Source organism: Glycine max, chromosome 19 (genome assembly GCF_000004515.6).
Source record: "Glycine max cultivar Williams 82 chromosome 19, Glycine_max_v4.0, whole genome shotgun sequence".
NCBI classification, from domain to species: Eukaryota; Viridiplantae; Streptophyta; class Magnoliopsida; order Fabales; family Fabaceae; genus Glycine; species Glycine max.
Window position 1 is genome coordinate 48,662,735 of NC_038255.2, and position 21,573 is coordinate 48,684,307.

General features: G+C 32.7%; 2 protein-coding genes across 10 annotated transcripts; both read right to left on the bottom strand.

Moving 5' to 3' along the window:
* Positions 1-2,395: 2,395 nt before the first annotated feature.
* LOC100808955 (probable protein phosphatase 2C 34) lies at positions 2,396-5,763 on the bottom strand. 4 transcript variants are annotated; one of them, XM_014772165.3, is made up of 6 exons: positions 5,315-5,763; positions 4,131-4,438; positions 3,616-3,927; positions 3,157-3,274; positions 2,836-3,059; positions 2,396-2,709 (listed from the first exon to the last, which is right to left on the bottom strand). In XM_014772165.3, exons 2-6 carry the CDS (start codon positions 4,371-4,373, stop codon positions 2,497-2,499), a joined length of 1,110 nt encoding a protein of 369 aa, XP_014627651.1. In that variant the 5' UTR covers positions 4,374-4,438; positions 5,315-5,763; the 3' UTR covers positions 2,396-2,496. The 4 variants fall into 4 exon arrangements, with proteins under 4 accessions (XP_014627651.1, XP_003554628.1, XP_040868667.1 ...); XM_003554580.5 differs by having other exon boundaries at positions 5,494-5,761; XM_041012733.1 differs by lacking the exon at positions 5,315-5,763 and adding an exon at positions 4,919-5,226.
* Positions 5,764-13,923: 8,160 nt separating this feature from the next.
* On the bottom strand, positions 13,924-19,693 carry LOC100305519 (uncharacterized). Of its 6 annotated transcripts, none has more exons than XM_006603556.4 (6): positions 19,465-19,693; positions 19,297-19,382; positions 16,721-16,926; positions 15,769-15,904; positions 14,481-14,634; positions 13,924-14,317 (listed from the first exon to the last, which is right to left on the bottom strand). In XM_006603556.4, the coding sequence occupies exons 4-6, from the start codon at positions 15,870-15,872 to the stop codon at positions 14,195-14,197; spliced, it is 381 nt and encodes a 126-aa protein (XP_006603619.1). In that variant the 5' UTR covers positions 15,873-15,904; positions 16,721-16,926; positions 19,297-19,382; positions 19,465-19,693; the 3' UTR covers positions 13,924-14,194. The 6 variants fall into 6 exon arrangements, with proteins under 6 accessions (XP_006603619.1, XP_006603618.1, XP_006603617.1 ...); XM_006603555.4 differs by having other exon boundaries at positions 16,721-16,931; XM_006603554.4 differs by lacking the exon at positions 16,721-16,926 and adding an exon at positions 17,783-18,440.
* Between the last annotated feature and the right edge of the window lie 1,880 nt (positions 19,694-21,573).

Below are 21,573 nucleotides of genomic sequence, written 5' to 3' on the forward strand. Positions count from 1 at the left end.
TTGCTTGAATTGCAAGCTAATGGATATCCCTTTTATTTTCTTGGGTATTCTAGTGGGTGCAAATCCAAGGAGACAAGAGACTTGGAATTCGATGATCGATAAGTTGAAAGCTAACCTTTTTAGACGAAGCTCTAAATTCCTTTCCTTTGGCGGCCACATTTGTCTTCTTAAGTCGATACTCTCTTTCTTACCCTTATTCTTCCTTTCTTATTTTAAGATCCATGTTAGTGTGAAGAAAAAGATGATTTATTTGCAAAGAAACTTTTTTGGGGGGAGGGGGGTAATGGTGAAAAAAGGAAAATTTCTTAGGTCAAGTGGTCTAGAGTGCGTCTATCAAAGAAAGAGGGTGAGTTAGGTGTTAGAGATATATCCTTGTTTAACAAGGCTCTAGTGGGAAAATGGGGTTTGGAGACTATTGAAGGAGAAAAACTCCTTAGCCTGTCCTATCCAATTATGGGCACCCCTTGAGTAAGATCCCCCCCCCCCCCCCCCCCCCCCCCCCAAATGGTGGAATCTTTGTGTTGGCGTGATGTTAGACATTTGTGTTCAGGGGAGGATGAGGAGGCTCAGTTTAAAAGTAATATTGTCAAGTTTGTGGGTATTAGAGAGTCTACAAAGTTTTGGGAACACTATTGGATAGGAGAGAGGCCTTTGAAGGAAGTTTTCCCTATATTTTATTCTATTTCTCTTCAGAAAAGGAAGTGGATATGTGAGGTGGGTGAGATAAAGGAGGATTCATGGTATTGGAACCTTAGGTGGAGGAAGGAACTCTTTGTGTGGGAACATGACTTTTTGTACAAGTTAGCCCCCACAGTCCAGCTCTTCCTTGACAAACAATTCATTGTGGACAGATGGACTTGAAGAAATGGCTCCTACGATTCAAACTTGGTTCATGAGATCTATGAGCTATTAGCTTCTCATCAACCTAGCTCTTTAGAGAACTTGGATTTGGAGGGTTTTAAGTGTTTATGGAATGTTGGAGTTCCATCCAAAACATCTGGCTTTGTTTGGAAAGTCATGCTTGATAAGATTCAGTCCAAATACAATCTAAACCAAAGGAACACAAGTTGTTGATCAGTTCGCTTTGGTTGGCCTATGTGTCATGACCTGGAGATTGAAACATCTGTCCATGCTTTGTTCACCTATGGGTTCGTGTATCAGGTTTGGATGGGATTGTACAAATGGATTGGTTTCTCAATGGTGCTCCCTGCGGATTCGATAACCCATTGGTGGCAGCATTATGCCATGATCTCAAGCTCAAAACACAGGCAACATTGGTGAATTGTTTGGATTGCGAGGCTTGACTTCTTTGGAATATGAGGAATGCGATTGTCTTCAACAATGACAATGTAGATTTGAAATAGTTGTTGGAATCAATTAAACTAACTTCTTGGAGATGGATGAAGGAATTGGGGAAGAAATTTTCGATATCTTTATTTTAATGGTATTCTCAACCCTTACTTTGTTTGTGAAGATCAATCCATGCATATGTATGTTGGCTCTATATAGTTTATGTACGGGGGAATTTTTGTAAGTGTCTTTGCATGGGGTAGGTGGACATATTTAAGACAACATGAGGATCAACACAAAGACTTGGTTCCACAATATTTTAGACCCTTTTTTTTAAATATTATATAACTGGAAACTGTTAGGTTTTGAAGGCTCTGTGTGTAATGCAATTTCTTTACTTTGCAGAGGTACAACTTATACCTACTTATATTACCGTAGCATGTTTGCTTAACACGCTAGATGAGATTGATATATACAAGGAACGGTTTTGTTTTATTCATCATTTGTGCCATTTTTTAATTGTTTGGTCTTTCAAGATCCACTTTCCATTGTTAACCAAATTGCTAGAATTGGGTGATCTCTTTGGACACAACAACTAGCAACTACCCTTTTCAACCAGTAACCAAACCTTTAATTATTTTTATTGTGACACTTTTTAAAGAAAATTCTGTGGTTAAAATTAATTTAAACACATTTTAATTATATTTAAAATCTAAGATTAATCCTATTAAATTAAATTTGTCAAATTTCAAATTATCGAGTCACCTTTCAACCTACTAACCTTCGTCCTTTTTACCATTATACAGGCTTGTGTGATAAAATTAATCCAAACACACCCTTACAAGTTATTATCACCGTACTCTTCATTCTAGTCCGAGTTCCACCTACCAAAAATCACCTTCTGCCGTGTTCGTAACCTTCAGTTTTAGCACCAAACAAATAGACACTAATCAAAGAAGCACATGTTTGCTTTATCATCACTCACGTTCAACTCGATCCACATTCCTGCAGAAGCTATTGTCGTTGTGTATCTTAGGTTGTTTGACGTGATTTTGATGGTAGATATAATTTACCCAAACACGCTATAAGTGTAATAACTAAGGAGGAAACAAATTTACCATGCACTTTTAATCAATTAGACCAAAGGCTACATCAACCCAACATCATCAACTATGACATGGCTAGCCCATTTTACACGATAATAATCTATTTTAATGTGGCAACCTGGCTAACTTGCTCTGTTGAAAGGGAAGAGTGAAAGAAAAGGCAAATAGCTGAAATGTCATCCACGGCAATGCCCTGTCTCTTGCGTTTCCATGCATGCACCGCACACTCCACCAAACGTTTAGCTGCCTTAGCTTTATCTGCTGTTGAAGATACAATATCCACTGCTTCTTTATTAGAGATTACATCCCAGACCTGCATCACAAATTAACCCAATAGAATGTGTTCATATTGCTAACTGTTAATTTCAATCAGAATATGTAATTGTAAACACACACAAAAAACAGTTGCAATTAAAGTTTCAAGGACAAGACTCCATACCCCATCAGTGGCTAGCACAACAAACTGGTCTCTACTACTTATATTTCTGTGTGTTACCTCAGGCACAGAAATTAGACCATGCCCTTTGATGCAGTAGTCACCAAAGGCCCTAGACATGGCTAGTCCCGGGGACTCTTCATCCGGTAACCACACCCTATGCACCCCTGGCTCGTCCTCTAAGCAGAACACACGCCCCTGGCACTGAATTATTCTCTCTGCCTCCTCTGCGCGAAATTGAATGTTACACATCACCACAATGAGAAGCCAAAATAGTACTAGAGATTAACAAAAGATCATGGAAACACAGTGAGCAAAACTAACGGGGTAAATTGGGCTTGAAATCGATTGTTAGTTGAACTGGTACTAAACTTCCATCATCTGATGTTGTAGCCAACACAGCACGAGAGTCACCAACATTTGCTATGACAATGAGTTCACCCTGGCCATCATAGAATATAGTAATGGATTATTTTCAAAGCAACTCCACTAGCATTGCTTGGTCTATTAAGAATATGAAACTAACTAAGGAAGTTGCAAGTAATCATTGAATACTATAAAATGTGGATTGTTTTTAGGAGAAAACTACATCGATACAATTCCTTAGGTATTTTTGAAATTATTTGCCAATCAGAATTGAAGTTTCACCTTGTTAATCCATGTTGATATTTAATGTAATGTTGTGCGAGAAACTCTACTTTTTTTTAATAAAAAATCAACATTGAAAGCATTTAAGGAATTGTATCTAAGTTTTGTCCTTGGTTTTTTTTATTTTGTTTTTACCTGTCTAACAATTGATAGGGCAGTTGTTCCACTGTAAAACGAGTCTATCTTGCGATATTGCTCTAGTTCTTGATCAATGGCAGCACAAGTCTTCAAGTAAGAATGCTTCCATATGTTGAATCTGTATTGTTTACTTTTCTCTTCCTCTACGTCAATAGCCTGATCAATTGAAGTTTGGGCTAGTGTCTCCTGCCAGTTGCATAGCAAAGATGGTGGCATTGACTCTCTTACTCTTTTGGCCACAAAGTGACCCCATGGTCCATGCCCATCAAATATCCCACAAAATATCATGTCCTCTTGGCATCCAAATTCCTATAAACAACACCAACACATCCACTTTCACAATAAACAAAGGGACCACAATGATGTTAACATTTAACCACTCAGTAACATGTGAGTAAGCTTGAATTGAATTTCATTGAAGTAGGTTACTATTCTTATGACACACAAGAAAATTCTTCCCATAACAATATGAAAAAGAAAATAAAGATATTTCAGTACTAATATCTGCATACCTCCCACACTATGCAGCAATCTTGGTTCACTCCTTTCTGGCCTCTTTTTGAGAAAACGGAAGCAAAGTTGTTTGAACCATCGACATGAACAATGCCTGAGCTACACAACATCATGTCATTCTTCTTAGCTTCCTTTGCCATTGCATCAGCAGTTTCCCTCCCTCCACATTTCCCATTTTTTCCTCCTTTCTTCATTGAAAAAGACCGTGCCAACCCATTGAACATTGAGGAAAAATGCCCCATAATGTGATTCCCTACACGACACCTTTTCTGGTTTTCCCGTTAAAGTGTATTATGTAGTGTGGAACCTGCGTATTGAAATTAGATAACGATTACTAAACTTATATATACACATACACGTATGTACGGCACAAAAAGAATGAGAAGCAGGTGAGAATTTCTACAACAGCCCATAGGAAGGAACCGTTTCAATTTCTTTATTTGTATCTTTGCATTTTCCTATATACTTCCTTATGAAATAAAATTTGAAACTTGAAACAAGTTGGGGGTGCCGTGACTGAACATAAGGACAATTTCTGACTCAGAAAGCTGAGAATCTCAGAATTTAATATTTATGACAAATTTTAAACTTAAAACTACAGATTATGCAGAACTAAGAATATTCATTCTCACGTTGAATTCCAGGGTTGCACCTGGAATTAATTCACTATGCCGAGAGGAATTAAAAATAAAATATATTCGCACACAACAAAGTAAATATGAATAGAGAAAGAGAAAGGAAATAATGTAAGGATCCTTAATATATAGGTCCCATTACATGCCCATACATTGGTTTATTTAATGATGTAGAAACGCAAAGATCAAAATCGAATTGTGTATTGGTAACTGAATTGGGACATAAAAGTTAAAATAAAAATTGTTTTTTCTTTCTGGGTTGCTTTCTAGTTGGATTCATTGTCATGTAAAAAAAAAAAAACATACTGCTCTGTTGAACATCCGAAGCAAATTTAAAAACAGATTATGCACATTAATTAAAGAAAAAACAATAAAATATCAACATCTGAGAAAAACAAAATTTCAAAGACGCATGATATGTCACAGGTCACAACCCATATACACCGGAACATGTTTAAACACAATTTTAAAAGAGGACCAGAATCTGCTTTAACTCTGCAAAATAATAATGAAAGAAGGGAAAACACGTTGAGGACTTTGTCCCACACCTGACACCTCCACCCAAATTCATCAAAGTCAGGACAGAAACAAAATATCTAAGGAAAAAAAAGAGAGAAGTTTGTTGTTGCTAAGGTTCTGGTTCAATTTGAAAACTCCCCATTTGGTTGTTTTTTTTTAGTTTTGAAAGAAGAAAGTGAGAAAGAAAGAAGAATGAAAGGATGAAGACCTTGGAGTTTGTTGTTGGGAACTAGCTAGAGAGGGTGAATCTGAGGGAGTGACCAGAGAAAGAAGTGTGATGACCGGAACAGGAGGGAATTCCGACAAGGCAAGCTGAGACTTCGAGAAAGCAAAGGTGTAGAGAGATCATCAGAGTAATCCATAATGGACCTTTCTTTTGTTTGGTTCTAGTCTCTTCACTTCCTTTTTATCTATGACTATGGCCTAAGGAGACGAATACAAAGACATTTTACAAACAAACAATACCAGCTAACTCTGCACATAATTTTGTATTTATGCCTATTACTACTATTTTCTTTCTTCAATAAAAACATATAACAAATTAACAATACTACCAAGTTCATCAACTGACATAGTTTATTCTAATTTAATCATTAGTCTCGAATTTCTGAATATACTTACCTAGTTACCTTAAATATTCAGTATTTTTCGTTATGATTCACCTGGTTCAAATAGGATCACTTTGTCATTTTACATAATGATACACATCACTCTAATATGATTGTTTTATATATATATATATATATATACCAGAGAGAAAAAAACTAAAAAAGAAAGAAAAAAAATGTGTTATAAGATAATTAACGTCATATAGAAAAATAAATAAAAAATTGTATCTCTAATAATATAACTCTTATTAACGTGTTTAACTCAGAGAAGAAATCTTCCAGAGTGATCCATCACCTCTCTCAACCTCATCTAGTCACAGACAAGTTTCTTGGCTCCAAAGCGTTATGCAGCCCCTTTTTCCTTTTACCGAAAATGGATCTCTATTAAGCTATGTTCTATTTCTACACTTCTACTATATCTGATAGTTATTATAAAGGGTGAGGGTAGAATGTTACCAATTTTATTTTTTTTTACCCTAAATATACATATGACGATTGAATTTTTATTTTTTTATAGTGTTAAAAAATGTTTTTTTTGTTCCCCCAATAATATCATAATGTTATTTCTTTTATAAAAGAATATAAATATACAATTAGGATAAAAAATATATAAATGTACATATAAAATCTATAATGTTGTACCAACAAAGTCCTCATGTAGTACACATGTGACTGTTTTTCTGGACCAGGTACGTGTAAGTAGGAAATTATTCAGTCATGTGTTTTTCCCCCCCACATGGTGGAAGATAGGCATAATGCAGATTTTGAAACAAAATATGGACACCCCAACAGTGGGAATCTTTTTAATTATTTAGAAGAAACTTGAACATTTTTATAACGTTTATATTATTGAAATATTCTTATACCGTTCTGCAGATTCGGGCATTATTGTTTCTAATGAATCAAAATCCTACAGTATAAGATTGGCAGGTAAATGAAGGAACGTTTCCTCTCAATTCTGAACATATATTATTGCAGCTCATTTAAAAAAAAAAAAAATTGTAGCTCGCGAGTCGCGACCATGATTATATATTTACTCAATCATATTCAGTAGCAACGAACTTTAATTTTTTAATTAAAATAAAACTGTTTAGTAGATAATACAAAAAGAATTGGTTAAAAAAGAAAAAGAAGCTATACTAATAATAAAATCCTTTTTATTTGAATGCAATTATTGAGATCAAATTCTGCTTTCCCTCATCCTCTAGATTTGCGTGCGTAAAATTATGAATTAAAATTAAAGAGTATGTCAGCGATGGCTTAATGTTTGTTAAAATTTTCATACACGCACACGTCTCCCTAGGGTTGAATGGCTCCTAATATGGACCAATACCACCCAAAAACCTTAATTTACCATTAACATCTGATTAATTGATATTAATCAACATATAAAATATATAAAAAGTAGATGGTATCCGGAGTGGAATAAAATTTAATGGTGACTACTGGTTAAGCCAATCATAGGAAACCATTTCATTAGTAGAAAATGAAATAAATGATATTAAATCACTACTGAAATAATTATTTTATTGCAATAGAAAAATATGGTGCAATTTGGTCGAGAAAAGAACAGGAGGAAGAATGATATAGAATTTTGGACAGTATATTGATGCGTAATCGTCATCCGTATACTTAGTTCCAATCCTAATCAGAGTTACAGCCGGAGTTAATAATAAACCTTGTTTGTAATTTTGGATTTGGGATCTTCCTTGACAGCAACAGGGATATTCCTTGAAAATGAACAAAGCAACATGTTCTCTATTTCTATGTTTTCCCCTTCCAACTAATTTATTTATATATGTGTTCTGTAGATTGCACAAAGAGGAAGAATATCTCTTTTTTAAATATCATATTTATATGAAAATATTTCCCACTACAATGATGATTAATTTTTATACTATAAATTTGTTTATCATTCTTAATTAAATAATTAAAATATTTTTATGAATTTTTCTTTTTTTATGACATGTAATTTCCTCGTTATTTGTACTTATTTTATATTTTTGAAAAATAAAGCATCACTTATTTTCAAATTTTTTACATTAAATTTTTAAAATGTGATGGTCATTTCTAGCAAGGAGATACTAACATTAAACTGATACGTAATATTTTCATAATTATGTTTAAATCGAGTAAAATCAAATATCGTGACTTATAATATATAAATGCTGGATTTTAGATTTTTTTTTGTTGAAAGTAAAGTATTTCTATAGTAAAAATTAATGAGATTAATTTTTAAGGAAATAAAATACTAGTTAAGGGAAAAATTCATCTCCCCTCAAATACTACTCTATTCACTTGTGTCTATTCACTTGTGTCACACAGTATGCTGAATTTTAGATCAACGAAACAGGATATTTACAAAGTGTTAGAATTAATAAGTTGTTAGAGGGTCTTGAAGTTAATAATAGTCTAGGATCAATAAAGCTTTATTTTGACAATGTAGACACAATTTTCATTGCTCACAACCTAATTGTACATGATAATCAAACATGTAGAAGTTAATTAACACTTTATTAAGGAGAAAATAGAAAAATGATCATATTTGCATCCCTTACATTCTAAGTAGGGATCAAATTGCAGATATTCTTACACTTTGATAGTATTATTGACAAGATGTTCATGGGAGATATCTTTAAGCTAGCTTCAAGGGGGAAGTGTGTTAGAACCATAATATTTATTGTAATAAATTCTTTTTATTTAATTCCAAGACCATCAAAATTTTAATTCAAATTTTATTAGATTAAATATTTTGTAAATTAGGGAATGAATATTTTTTTAATAACCAAGAGGTATTTAAGACTTCTATTTATAACCAATTCTTTCTCATTGGGTCATATCACTTTAGGATAAAATGTTATCTTTGGTCCCAATTTCATATCCAAAGTAAAATAGAGTGTTTTCAAAATCAAGTATTTTTCCGTATCATTATAATTGTGATCCTAGATTATTTTGAATTTATTATTTTTCTTACATTACTATTATTATAAAACAGATGGGGTACTAAATTAAAGTTTCAATAAAGTCAAGAATTATGATTACTAATAAATGCATGTAATGTTTGTTCAAAAAAAATATCATGTTAATAGTATAAATAAATAAATATATTGTTAAGAATTTAAGTAAAAATTTATTTAATTATAAACAACTGATATTTTAATTAATAAATGTTTGATACCGTAACAAACTAATCAACTAATCCTACTTCCAATGCATTGATTATCCAATAATATAACATGATAACACTGGGCATTAGACAGTTTTGAACATAATAATCCGAGACACAGTTTATATAATTGGCGTACACGTTTTAACTTTTAACTGGTTAATTAGACTCTTTTTAGTTCAATAATTCTTTCACTCAACTAGGAATAATGCTTACTGTCATCCTGTCAAGGATAATCAATGCAGTGCACGTCATTAACGCATTAATTACTTGAACAATAGTGATAGAGAATTTAACTGGAACATTGATCTTTATCTTTAAAGTAGTACTACCAGTTAAGGAATTAAAAATAAAATAAAAATTAATAGCTAATATTATAAGTACATTTACACCGTTATTTTTAATATATTAGTATTTCTTTAAGTTAGGAAAACCAATTTTGTTTACGCCTACTGTTTCTCCCCTTTGCGTGTGAAATTGTTAGGCGTAAACATAAACGCATTCTATATAAGTCGAAGCGCAATTAATAATCAATATGCGCCCACGGATTAGGATCTGAACTGAAAAAAGAACCAACTTACCGTAGTATGAGTTTTTTCAAAAGGCAGAGTAAGACAACAAAAGTTAGTATCCTTTCCTTAAATATAATTAAAAGCCACCCTTTGCTTCAATTGGAAATCCAATTTCAATTAAGTCCCTCATGAGAAAAGGAAAAAAAAAACCATCCAGGAGCTCTGTATCTATCTGCTTCTACATTTCTGATTTCACACTCAGAAACGTGTTTGATACTTTTATTCTCTATCCCGGTTAAGTACACCACTTACTTTGTATCCTGAATTAACTTTTACTTTTTGGCTGGACAGCACAGAGCATAACCTTTTTTATTTTTCCTAACCTAGTTACTAGACACGGCTAATGTGATTCCTCGTGCAGTACAAGTTAATGCCAAGGATCCTATGGCTGTTCTTGTTCAACCTTCATTCCATTAGGGTGTGTTTTAGGTAACAAAAAGACAAACCAAAAGTTCCACACACACACAAACAGGTTAAATTAAAACAAGAACAACAAAACAACACACATTGGCAGGGTAGGGCAGGTTTGAGTCTTTGTAGCACACGTCAAGTTATTTAGCATTCGTTGGGCATTTGGCATGTGAGAATTTTCCAGTTGTGTCTTGCAATTTGCAGTTAAAAATCAAAATATAAACCCACTCAACTATAAATAAATTTGCACCGAATTCTTATGCTGGTTTCTTAGTTGTTTTTGACATTACCCCTCCAAAAAGGTAATGGGACCCTCATGCAAAGCAAAATGTGGAAAGCTCGGTGAGTTTTCTAGATCTCAATTCTCATGGTCCCCTCTCACCTACATTCCAATGAACGAAATAAACTTCTTAAAGGGTAGTGGATAATGATGGTGTTGAAAGTAATATTGCATGTGCATGTAAATTTTTAGTTTTGCAACTAAGTTCATTGTTCAACATTATTTTGTTATTGAATTAAATCAAGAGTAAAGTTTTCTTATATTACCTAAATTTTTTCGATTCGTTGGTGTAAGATTAGTTTTTGCTATTGAGATTGTCCCTCCCTACAAATACTTTTTGGCAAATTTATCCTCTCATCTTGCAAAACCAATTGTTTGTTTTGTTTGCTACTTAAATTACCTCTCGTGTGATCAGTTTTATATTAACAGGTTATTCTAATTATATTTTCTCCCTATTATAATTAAGGAGGCAATTATATGATTATTCTTATATAATTATACAATTACAATCATGTCCTCAAATAACCTCTGATTTTGCAGCTTTTATTCAATGTGGATCAAATGGTCCAAGTTTATTTTAATTTAAACAGTGATCTCAATTTTACCTTATGAGTATACAATTGTATTACATATTAAAAAACTGTTTTAGATCCATAGAAATTCTATCCAACTTGAATAGAAGTTTCTTTGCAAATAATATGTATGATCTAAACAAAATGTTTCAGACAATGTCTCTTTGTAAGTGGTAAGTTCACTTATTTGCGTCAGTGTATCAGGAAAGATATGGTGGACCCAAATCCCTGCGATAATCTATATGGCCATATGGGTTAAGCATCCCTGTCGGTAGAATTTCTGTGTCTAATCAGTTGTGCTTAGGTATTGAAAACAAATGAGGACAATGACAAAATAAAAAGAGAGCATGTAGTATGCAACATTGTTAAAATACTCGACTGTTTTTAACTACTACTGTGATATATAAAAAATTTTAAATAATCATTAAATAAACTAAAATAATAATATAAAAACTACTCATTCATTGATCGCTAATAAGATTGCTATCCAGTATTTTCTTTCTATGAATACACATAATTCCTTTTACACAATGAAATGGATCACAAACTCACCAGTTCTGAATCAATTACGAAGAAGTATCAGTTATGTTGAAAGTCAAAACAACAAATAGTTATTTTTACTTTTTAAAATTTTCATGATGATTTTGAATCTTAGAATCAATTTTAATAGGTACACAAACCTCTTAAATATCATCCAAACATTTAACAGTACTAAATCATGTGCGTTGATAATTTTGATTATTAAAAGATTAAAAATGATGTAAAAAAGTTTAATAATATGATCCTTCTATAATAACATATATATAGGTTCGAATGCATCCAAACCTAACTTTGAATAAAAAGTAACATATTTAAATTTTACGAGTATAAAAAATAGATTATTTTTTTTGTAGTGACAGATTTCGATCATTTTCATATTTATGAGGACGAAAAATATATCTTAAGTCATTTTTAATCAAAATTATCGATGTATATGATTTGTTACCGTCAAATATTTAAACAACATTTATAAGGGTCACGTAAATTTTAAAAATAAAATGGAGACATATAATTTCTTTAAACATCAGGAGATATATGTGTAGAATTTAAAAAAAAAAAAAAAAAGACATGTGAAATTTTCTTAAATCTCAAAAGAAACATGTATAATTTATTAAAAAAAAATTATTTTTGTTCTCTTTATGTATCATGTTCATGTGTTAACACTAATATGAAACTAAAAAAACAAGATAGACGAAATTGTCAAAAAAGATAAATTAAATCAAAACTTTAAACATGAGATTAAAAGTATAATTTTACTACTACAAATGTAATACAAGAAAATTCATTTTCGCGTGACCATGGACTTTTCGGTGGCCACACGTTTACTCACCATCATATTGCAATTATGTAACATTACTAGTGTCAACGATGAAACCAATGCTAACGTTTTACTAATTTCCTCTGTTGGCCTCTTTGTTTCCATAACAAACAATATTCAATTTGTCATCATTTATTCGGCTCAGTGGATGCGGATGCGGATGCATAGACCCCACTTTTGCCCAATGCCAAATAGCCATAGTTCTCTCTTCATTTATTCAATTTTCCCATGCATTAAATCCAATAAGAACCGTGAACATCATTCTCAGAACATTAATTAACACCAAATAGTGGGATAGGCAGGCTCCACATAGTTTGACGAAGAAATTGACGTTAGTTTTACGTTAAAACAAGTGGAGTGTTTATATAAACAGATTGATGTGCTTAGTTAGCACTATGGACGTACAAATTATCCAAGCGCGTGCCCAACAAAGTTCAAAATCAAATAAGTATGGAGTGATATGTGGGGAATGAAAACCAACATATATTCCATCATTACTAGATGGATATGCATCTTCATCTGCAAATCATTGCATGCCAACATAAATTTGCAAATACAACACCCAGAATTTTGTATGGGTGGTGGATAATAGTAATTTGAGAAACTTTTGGTAATTGGTATGTTGAGTTGTCCCTTTTGCATCACAATGTAGCACATGGAAAATACTTCAAACCTCAACCGCTAGCACAAATATAAGTGATGGGACCTACCAACTCGATAGATATTTTTCCCACAAATGAAAATATGTAAGACCGTTAGGGGTGAAAATGAAACAAGTCAAACTAAGCTTTATCAGACTTAAACTCAACTTAGTTAAATACGCAAGACTTGAAATTGACTCATTACTTTATTTTTTTTTAGAGGCTCGACTCCCTTATATAAAAGTCTGACTTGACCTACGAGACTATTTAAAAGCATGCAAGACGTCTTTGACCAATTAATTGTTTTAAAACCTAATGAAATACTAACTAAAAAAAGAAACTTATAATAGAAATCCAAAAATAATTTATAAACAAGATCATATTGAATTCAAATTATTAAAACACAAAGTATATCAAAAGAAAATGAAAGGAGCATAATATTAAAAAATATATGGATTAGAGATGATTTATACTAATATAGTCAAATAAAAATATCTAAATTGTCTGAAAATGTCTTTACAAAACATTCTTTTCTTTGAAAGTATTAATCTGATTGCATTATCCTTTTAGTCTTTTTCTTTTTGAAAATTTGTCACATGCAAGTAAACTCTCTAAGCACTTTATATCACTTCATCCTGTCATTCATAATGTCATAAAAATGGTATAGATAATAGTTATTATTATTACTTAAACAAATCGATTTGTCAAGCTTAACAAGCTTTTTTATAGTTTGGCTTGACCTTTTTATCTAAAAAACTTTTTAAGAAGCTTGAACTCGACCTTTATAATAAACAAGTTAAGTCGAGTCTTAAATAGACTGAGCCAAAGACCCTTGACAAGCGGCTCGACTCATTTCCATCCCTAACGACCGTGTAACATACAAATGTTGCAGAAGTTGAAAATTGAAATAGTGGTGTAACATAAAAAAGAGACAGCTGACATGTATTTAAATAAAGTATCTTCTATGTTGCCTTAAATATACCACCATCCCTCCCCCTCCCTTACCTCATTTTTCAGATTGCAAAACAAAGGAAGACCAAAAGTTTGATGCATAGCTTCACATGAAAAGCTAAATGTCCCCTTAAAGCATCCCAGCTAAGCACAACTCATACCTAACAGATCTTTGATGTCATGTTCCATTTGCAGCCAAATAAAGTGAGAATAAAATAAAATGAAATCTTAACATTGTTAAGACTCTGTTTACACAATGAACACTGTAGAGTGCAGAACACCGTCTTTATGGGAAAAACAGAGAGAAGTGTATTTTTATATTAGCATGACGACTTCTGTGTTCAAATACTCCTACATTGTTGCTGGATTGTTTAAATGATTGGTTTGAAACTGTCTTAAAAGCAGCAGAGATTGATGATAAAGATTGAGATCAATCCCATCAACGTTTCTACCAACACGTGCTTGCAAAACTCCCTAACAAGGAACAAAAAAACCATTCTTAATCATCTTATTAAGACCATTGTGCATGTTGTGGGTGAATGCGTATTTACAAAGAAAATTATGCGTCTAAGAGTGTTTGCAAGAGAAAACAGGGAGAAGAGATAAGCCTTTTTACCAATTCTAGACAAGAGCATACCTCATTGTCAGGTTGGATAAGGAGTTCACCAATGAATTGGTAGACAGAGCCAACTTGAAAAGTAAGGTCCCTCAGATGTTTGGTACTAACTTTTAGAATGTCATCACCATCGATAATTGTTGCTAGGCCTGTCTCTATAGAGTATTCGTGCAACCTGTGGAAGGCTACACATAAGTCAACACTCATAACGGGCAACACCAACATCAAAAGATATATAATAGAGCAATTTAGTCTGTCAGAATGCAATCATACAGCAGCTTGTACCAGTAGAGCAGTTATAGGCAATTAGATAAAGCATTTAAATATCACTACAATATGTATGGATGTTTCAATTATTAGGAAGTATTTTACATGGTTATTACTCTGTTTTTACTAATTCAGTTTTAATCCCACTAGTTTCAGTTGAAGATACTAGTAGTTCTCAAATTGATGCAATTCCAGTCAGTCTAGTGATGATTACCATGTCAGCAAAAGATAATGTCACATTACTTATCATCAATTTAATGCCACGCCAACAAGAAAGGCATCACACCAATAAAGACTAAGGACCGGGCAAAGTCAACAGCAATCTAACAAGTGAACTTAATTGCAACCATTTAAAATCTACAGGTGCCCTTTATTGCAATAAGAAATAAGAATTAGGAACTGGCAGGACCAAAACCAAACTTTGGTGAAACTAGAAAAACCAGAAATGTACTTGAACCTATTTTATATGTTAGTAATACTCTCCTATTATGCAGCTACATGAAGATAAAAGAGACTTATAAATGCCACCCCTCTCAAACTGACCCATGAATGCATAGATGATGCATTCTAATAAAATACTAGTAGTACTTAGTAGTTAGTACAATACATTATTGCATTAAATTACAATAAACACAATAACAGAATTTAAAGAAGTGAATCACAAGTCACAACCAAAAAGTTTGTGTTCTGTCAAAGCCAAAAACCAATTGCTGCTATGCTCACCCTGTTAGAGTTAGCATGCCATTTACAATTCTTCCAAGCACAGTATCACTACTAATGGTATCCACATGACCTTCACTACTAGAAGTCATATAAAATTATACATGCATAACCAGATCTATGGATGGTTAAACTAACATAATGCTAGCTGAATCCCTGAAGTATTTCAACTTTCAACTCATATTCACTCACCATGATTGGCAACAAAACCCAAAGGCAAGGAATTTTAACATTATGTTATATACGACATTGGCACTACAACAGTGAAGCATCTCACTGAAAGAAAAGTCAGATACATTGGAAATAGAATGGCAGCACTCACTTTCCAGTTATTCTGAGTGAAGCACCTTGCTTAAAAAAAGGAGAAGATGGGCGCAGGTCTTGTAAAGAAACCAATGCACCAGATTTTATTTCCAAAGATGCCATCACCTGATACCAAACAAAACTTCCACTTTTGCCTGCAATTTGGAAAAAAATAACATATGGAATGATGACATTTCCCAAGCCACAAATTCATGTTAATGGTAAGTTTCATATTACTAAAGCTTTTGTAGCACGTCATCTACCACGAGACAAGGTTTTAACTCTAACATAGTGCCATATGACAGCGTCACATAATATATTTTAAGGAGTTATTTCCTTCACAAATGAATGATACTTGATCATGATTTCAAGAAATTCCTAGTCAATTAATTATTCTCCATCACTGTGTATGTTTTTGATATTACAGTTTTTGACAAGCAATTTCTGAATGTGCAATAGGCAGCAGAAAGCATTATGGGACAGAACGAAAACATATATAACTCCTTTCCTTTTATAACATTTCATATTTATGAAATAATTTAATTTAAATTAACCTATAAATTTGGATTGAGATTAATTGACACAAGTTGTAAATAAAAATTATTCTTGCAGTAATTAATCATGAAAAAAACATGTTCTTATTGCATTGTATAACATTTCACACAATGAGAATTTCACAAAGTTTGTTTTCTACTCCATCAATTTTATTAGGTTTAAATAAGTTATTAGTTCGCAAAAATATCATGATTTTTTATTTTAGTCCCTATGATAAGTGTTGTGAATCATTACTTTTTCATTAGTTTCACGCAGCACTTCATCTTAAATTTTCCTTAATTGATGTTTAGTTTGAGCCTTTTTTTAAGTTTTACAGTTTTTCTTAGTTCTTAGTTCACTATGAATAAAACTTACGAATAATGTAGTTTTGGTTGTGATTTAAAGAGCTTGATGCATCAATAAGGAAGGAAGAATACTTGGGTTGATGAGGCAGCCCGCTTAGCACGGCAGAGCTAGCCTGGAAGGACATATGGCAAGCATCTGGAGGCAAATTTGAAGCTTGGTGTGTGCTCAACACCATATGCGCACTGAACAACCACTGCCAAAGATTTGGGCTAACCTCATGCTCGGCGTACTGTCACTTAGCCAAGTGCTGCTTTTGTATGCGCGCTTAGCGCGAAAGCTGGGCTAAGCACACAAACCATTATGCCAAAACAACAGTACAACACTCTTAGGCCTATTTAAAAGCATTGTTTCATTGGAAAGAGGGGGGAGAACTCTAGGGCATGTGCATTTTTGACTAAGAACTCTTTGGGTGCCATTGTTCTTCATTTTCCCTTGTATTTTCTTCTTGTTTTGGGTCTCTCATGCCTATGAGAAGTTAACTTACCTATTGTTGGGGACTTGGATACCAAAAAACCTGTGATGTAATTATCTTAACTATCCATTTAATGTTATTTCAATATCATTGTTTCCTTTCTAGGTTTGATCACCCATGTGCATGTATGTTATAGAGTAATAATGATCATTGAGAAATGTTTTTACACTAAGAACTAAAAGGGGTTTCTAATTAACTCATATCTAGGGATGGAATGGTGTTTATTAGCCTTTTTATAAACCCTTGCTCTTAATCAAATCACTTTGTTTAACTTTATAAGGAATTAGGAGTGCAGTCAATGGATTTAGGCTCTTTCACATGAGAGATCATTATTAGAATAAATTAGTGGTTAAGATAATAGTTGAAATAACATTGATTGGTGAAAAATCATTCACATTACGTCAAGAGTTCATTTGGTAGGCCAAGCACCCAACATTTCTACAAATTCAGCACTAAGTTATCTCTTGCCCTCAAAGTGTTTGTGTTTTTGCCTCGTTGAACTTTGCACAGTTTTTAATGTCTTTGCTTAATCTTGAACTTTAAATTTATGCACTCTTATCTTAAAAGTCAATCAACTCATTTTATTCCATTGCTTAGAACTTAGTTTACACAAACTATTTAGCACAAACGAAGTCTCTATGGACACAACACTAGATCTTACCATTTTATTACTACTTGCGTGATTTGGTTCACTTGTCAATCGGTTAACAAGTTTTTGACGCCGTTGTCAGAGACTTTGTTCCTCGTGCCCAATCATTTGTGTGACCATATTTAGGCCTTTCATTCTTTATCTTTAAAATTCTAGCTTTCAATTCTTGTCTCTTTGTTCTAACTTGTGCTTCTAGTATCTATTGTTTCTTGTATGCGAGGTAAAGCTTGAAGAGGGAAATCAGTTCCATGTGATCCGGAGATTGAAAAGACTTGCAAAAAATACAATTCAAAAAGGAAGAAACAAAAGCACCAAGAAAGGCAAGCTAGACAAGGAGAGTCTTCTTCTCTTCAACCTCAACCAGTTTCGCTCCCTCCTTGCTCTCTTATCTTGGAGGAGACACCACTCATGGCGGAAGAGAAGCAACCTCGAGTGAATCTTGAAGACTACTCAACTCATGCAATCCTGCAATACTTCACAAGTACTGCTAGGCCCAATGTGCAAGCAACCAACATCTACTATCCTCATTCTCTCATCCAGTTGATCCAAAAATGTCAAGATTTTTTGCTTGAGACACTCACCCTTTCACCTAACACACTTTCTCTACATCTCCCATGCTTGGCATCAAATGCAAGACTCCACTTATCAAGTCCCAAATATTCCCATTTTTCTAATCAAATAAATGTTCCTTGTTAACATTTAATATAATGAACACTTGACCAGTATCAAGAAATGTATATAAAATTTCCAACCAACCAATTCATTTAGAGATATGATAGACATACAAGTTGTACAACAATTTATTCAACATCATATTTTGTGTGTATCTCCTCAATCTTATCATTTATTACAATTTAAATTCAATTTTTTCCCTTTTATCTATTTCTCTCTCTTAGTTGTATATTTTGTTGTACAAATGATAGTACAAGTATCATTTCTCATTCATTTATCTTCACCTCCCATTGTACAACTTACAGAACCAAAAATGGCATCTCTAGCTTAAAAGTGAGATTCTCAGATGAGTTTTTTCAGTCATATACAGTGTACTCTATATGGGAAATTTGGACCAATACAAACAGTGTGGACTAAATAGGTTTTAAGAAAAGCCATTGACTAAAGTTCAGGCCACTACCAATATCTCCTACAACCCAATTTAGTGGCTAAAATCCCCAGCTGATTTCAAATTAAGTTAGGGGAAATCATTCAACTCCATTCCCTTAGAGACAATTTCTTCAAACTAAAATGCTTGAAATTCTAACAAGTTTTAAGCACATACAGAGGTAAACACTCGACAAGAGAGAGCTTAGAAAGATTCAACATTACAGAATCAGCACCACAACGATGGAAGGTTGTTGTCTAGTAGAACAGAACAAATATTAAGTAACTTGCAATTCAAGGTTAAGCTTCCTCCTATCCCCTTTATTCTTCCTAATCTAAAGTCACACAAATCGAGGAAAAAATAAAATACCACTGCGCAATGAAGATTTTGATGTAACAAACAAAGAAACGTTAACAATAAAACTCACAACGATTCGGTCTTTTTTAATGGCTAACGGCCTTCAATCGTTTAGCTGAAAGAACTTGCGCTTTGAAGAAACCCGATAATGAAGTTCTGAGGAAACCAGGAAAAGAATGCGGTTAGGTTAAACCAAAATAAAATCGAAAGCATAAGAGTTTGAGAAAGAGAAACGTACAATGGCAGAAAGGAGGGAGAATCACGTAATAAAGCGTCAAATCGCGATTCTCAAAGACGGCGTCGTTGAATCGTTCAGAGATTTGGATAGCGAAGACCGTGAGAGGGGCCACAGAGCTCCAGTGAGATACACAGGACGAGAGCTCCACTCTTGAGAAGGGAGGCGAGGCGAGGCGAGGGAAAGGAAGATAAGACGATTTGCTTCGACCCTTTTGGCTGAATATTTCACTAACTCGAACTTAGGTCCTTTTTAAAATATTTAGGTGGAATTTTAAATCCCACACAATTCTTAGTTGAAATTATATTTAAATATATTTTTAAGTATTATAAGGATGAAAAATAAGATAAATATAATTTATAATGATTAAAAATTAAAAACTAAAAAAAAATATTAAATTAAAGAACTAAAAAGATATTTAAAGCTTAAAATTATCATGATGATTCTTTTTATATCTACTCCTATATTGTAAATTCAAATTTATGTATTTAATGAAAAATATTTTTAAAAAGAGTAAGTTACATTCATATTTTTGTGTTTGTTCAAATTACATACATTTCCCTCTTAAAAAAATTCCTTAATCTTTTTATCTCAGGTTACATCCAGAATCTCTCTCTCTAAACATCATTTAACCAAAATTTAGACACATGTTAATCACATAACTTTTCATGAAAATTTATATCTAAAATATCTTCGTCTTCGTCCTCACACTCGCACCCCCATGTGTTTTTTTTCAAGTTACACCTGATATTTTCCCAATTGTTTAACTCACATTACACTCATATCCTCTCCCTCCTAAACACCGCTTAATAATTTAACAGCAAATAGACACATGCTGATCATATGAATTTTAATGAAAATTTATGTCTAAAATACTCTCATTTTCTTCCTCTTATCTCCATAAAGACATGACACAATTTTCAATATACAAATATTTTAACACTCCTTTTTCTTTTTATTTTTCTCTAACTGGACGTGAATTCGATTTTATGTTAGACGTGAATCCACTTTGTTAGTATGCATGTATTAACACCCTTCCTTCTTCTTCTTCTTCTTCTTCTTCTTTTAGTTCAATTTTTTTTTTGTGCGTGTTAGATCGTTTGGTTGTTATGTTTTTGTTGTACATATTCTCAGCAATGCCTATTGATTGAATATAGTCTTTTGCTTCAAATTTTAGTATTTTGCTCCTCCATTTATGTTTTTAACTCCTTTCTTTAAAATATTTATTTTTTATGATTAATTGTTTGATATAATGTCTCAATTAAGATCTGCATCTTCTTCAAGTGTTTGCAATAATGAAGTAAGAGTCAAATATAAAAGAAAAAATTGTTATTATCTTAAGAAAGGTCCATTCAGAGGTTAAATTGTTTATTTGTTATTAAGTATTTGACAAAGGACGATAGGATAATTTGTTTGCTCAAGATATTTCAATTGACGTTAATTAATGACATGATATTAAGAAAATGAGGATAAAAGTAATATAAAAAAAGGAAAAGGTATTGAGTGTAATTTGAGAAAAACACAAGTATAACAAATATGTTAAGACAATTTTGTCTACTCACATATTTCAATTGATGTTAGTTAAGAACGTCAATAAAAATGGAGTAAAAGTAATATAAAGAGATGAAAAAATATGGGATGTAATTTGATAAAAAAAAAAACACAAAAAAATGCCAGTGGAATTTACTCTTTTAAGAATTATTCTCTAAGTTTTATCATGATAATTTGTAACCTTGGAGGGAAAAAGATAGGATGTTTTAACCAATAAAATAAGTAAAAAAAGGCAGCGGAAAAGAAGTATGATTAGTGCATTAATTAAATCACATGCACATGCATAATACAACACAAAATCAACTTGAACCAAGCCCTTCATTTTCAAGCTACAGTAATTGTAAACATATTGAATTGTTCTGGCATATTGATTTCTCTGATTTCTCTGATCACCTGAACCTTATCCTCATCGAATTGTTGATCTTCGCAGTTCGCGTAGTGTTTCAACTTTCAAGTTCAACTGACTCAGGAACTAGAGAAGCTTTGTCATGTTCAACCTTAGGACATCAATCTTCCAGTTGCTTCTCTTCATTCAGCACGAACAACTTGAACACATGAAAC

Bases quoted from the DNA above. Each gene is read 5' to 3' on its own strand.
- LOC100808955 (XM_014772165.3), bottom strand. From the start codon at position 4,373: ATGGGGCATTTTTCCTCAATGTTCAATGGGTTGGCACGGTCTTTTTCA. The intron at 3,275-3,615 runs GTAAAAACAAAA...TATGATGGCCAG, and splicing joins CCCTATCAATTGTTAGACAG to GGTGAACTCATTGTCATAGC. The intron at 2,710-2,835 runs GTATGGAGTCTT...TTTGTGATGCAG, and splicing joins TTGTGCTAGCCACTGATGGG to GTCTGGGATGTAATCTCTAA.
- LOC100305519 (XM_006603557.4), bottom strand. From the start codon at position 15,872: ATGGCATCTTTGGAAATAAAATCTGGTGCATTGGTTTCTTTACAAGAC. The intron at 14,635-15,768 runs GTGAGTGCTGCC...AGCCTTCCACAG, and splicing joins TCACTCAGAATAACTGGAAA to GTTGCACGAATACTCTATAG. The intron at 14,318-14,480 runs GTATGCTCTTGT...GTTCCTTGTTAG, and splicing joins TTATCCAACCTGACAATGAG to GGAGTTTTGCAAGCACGTGT.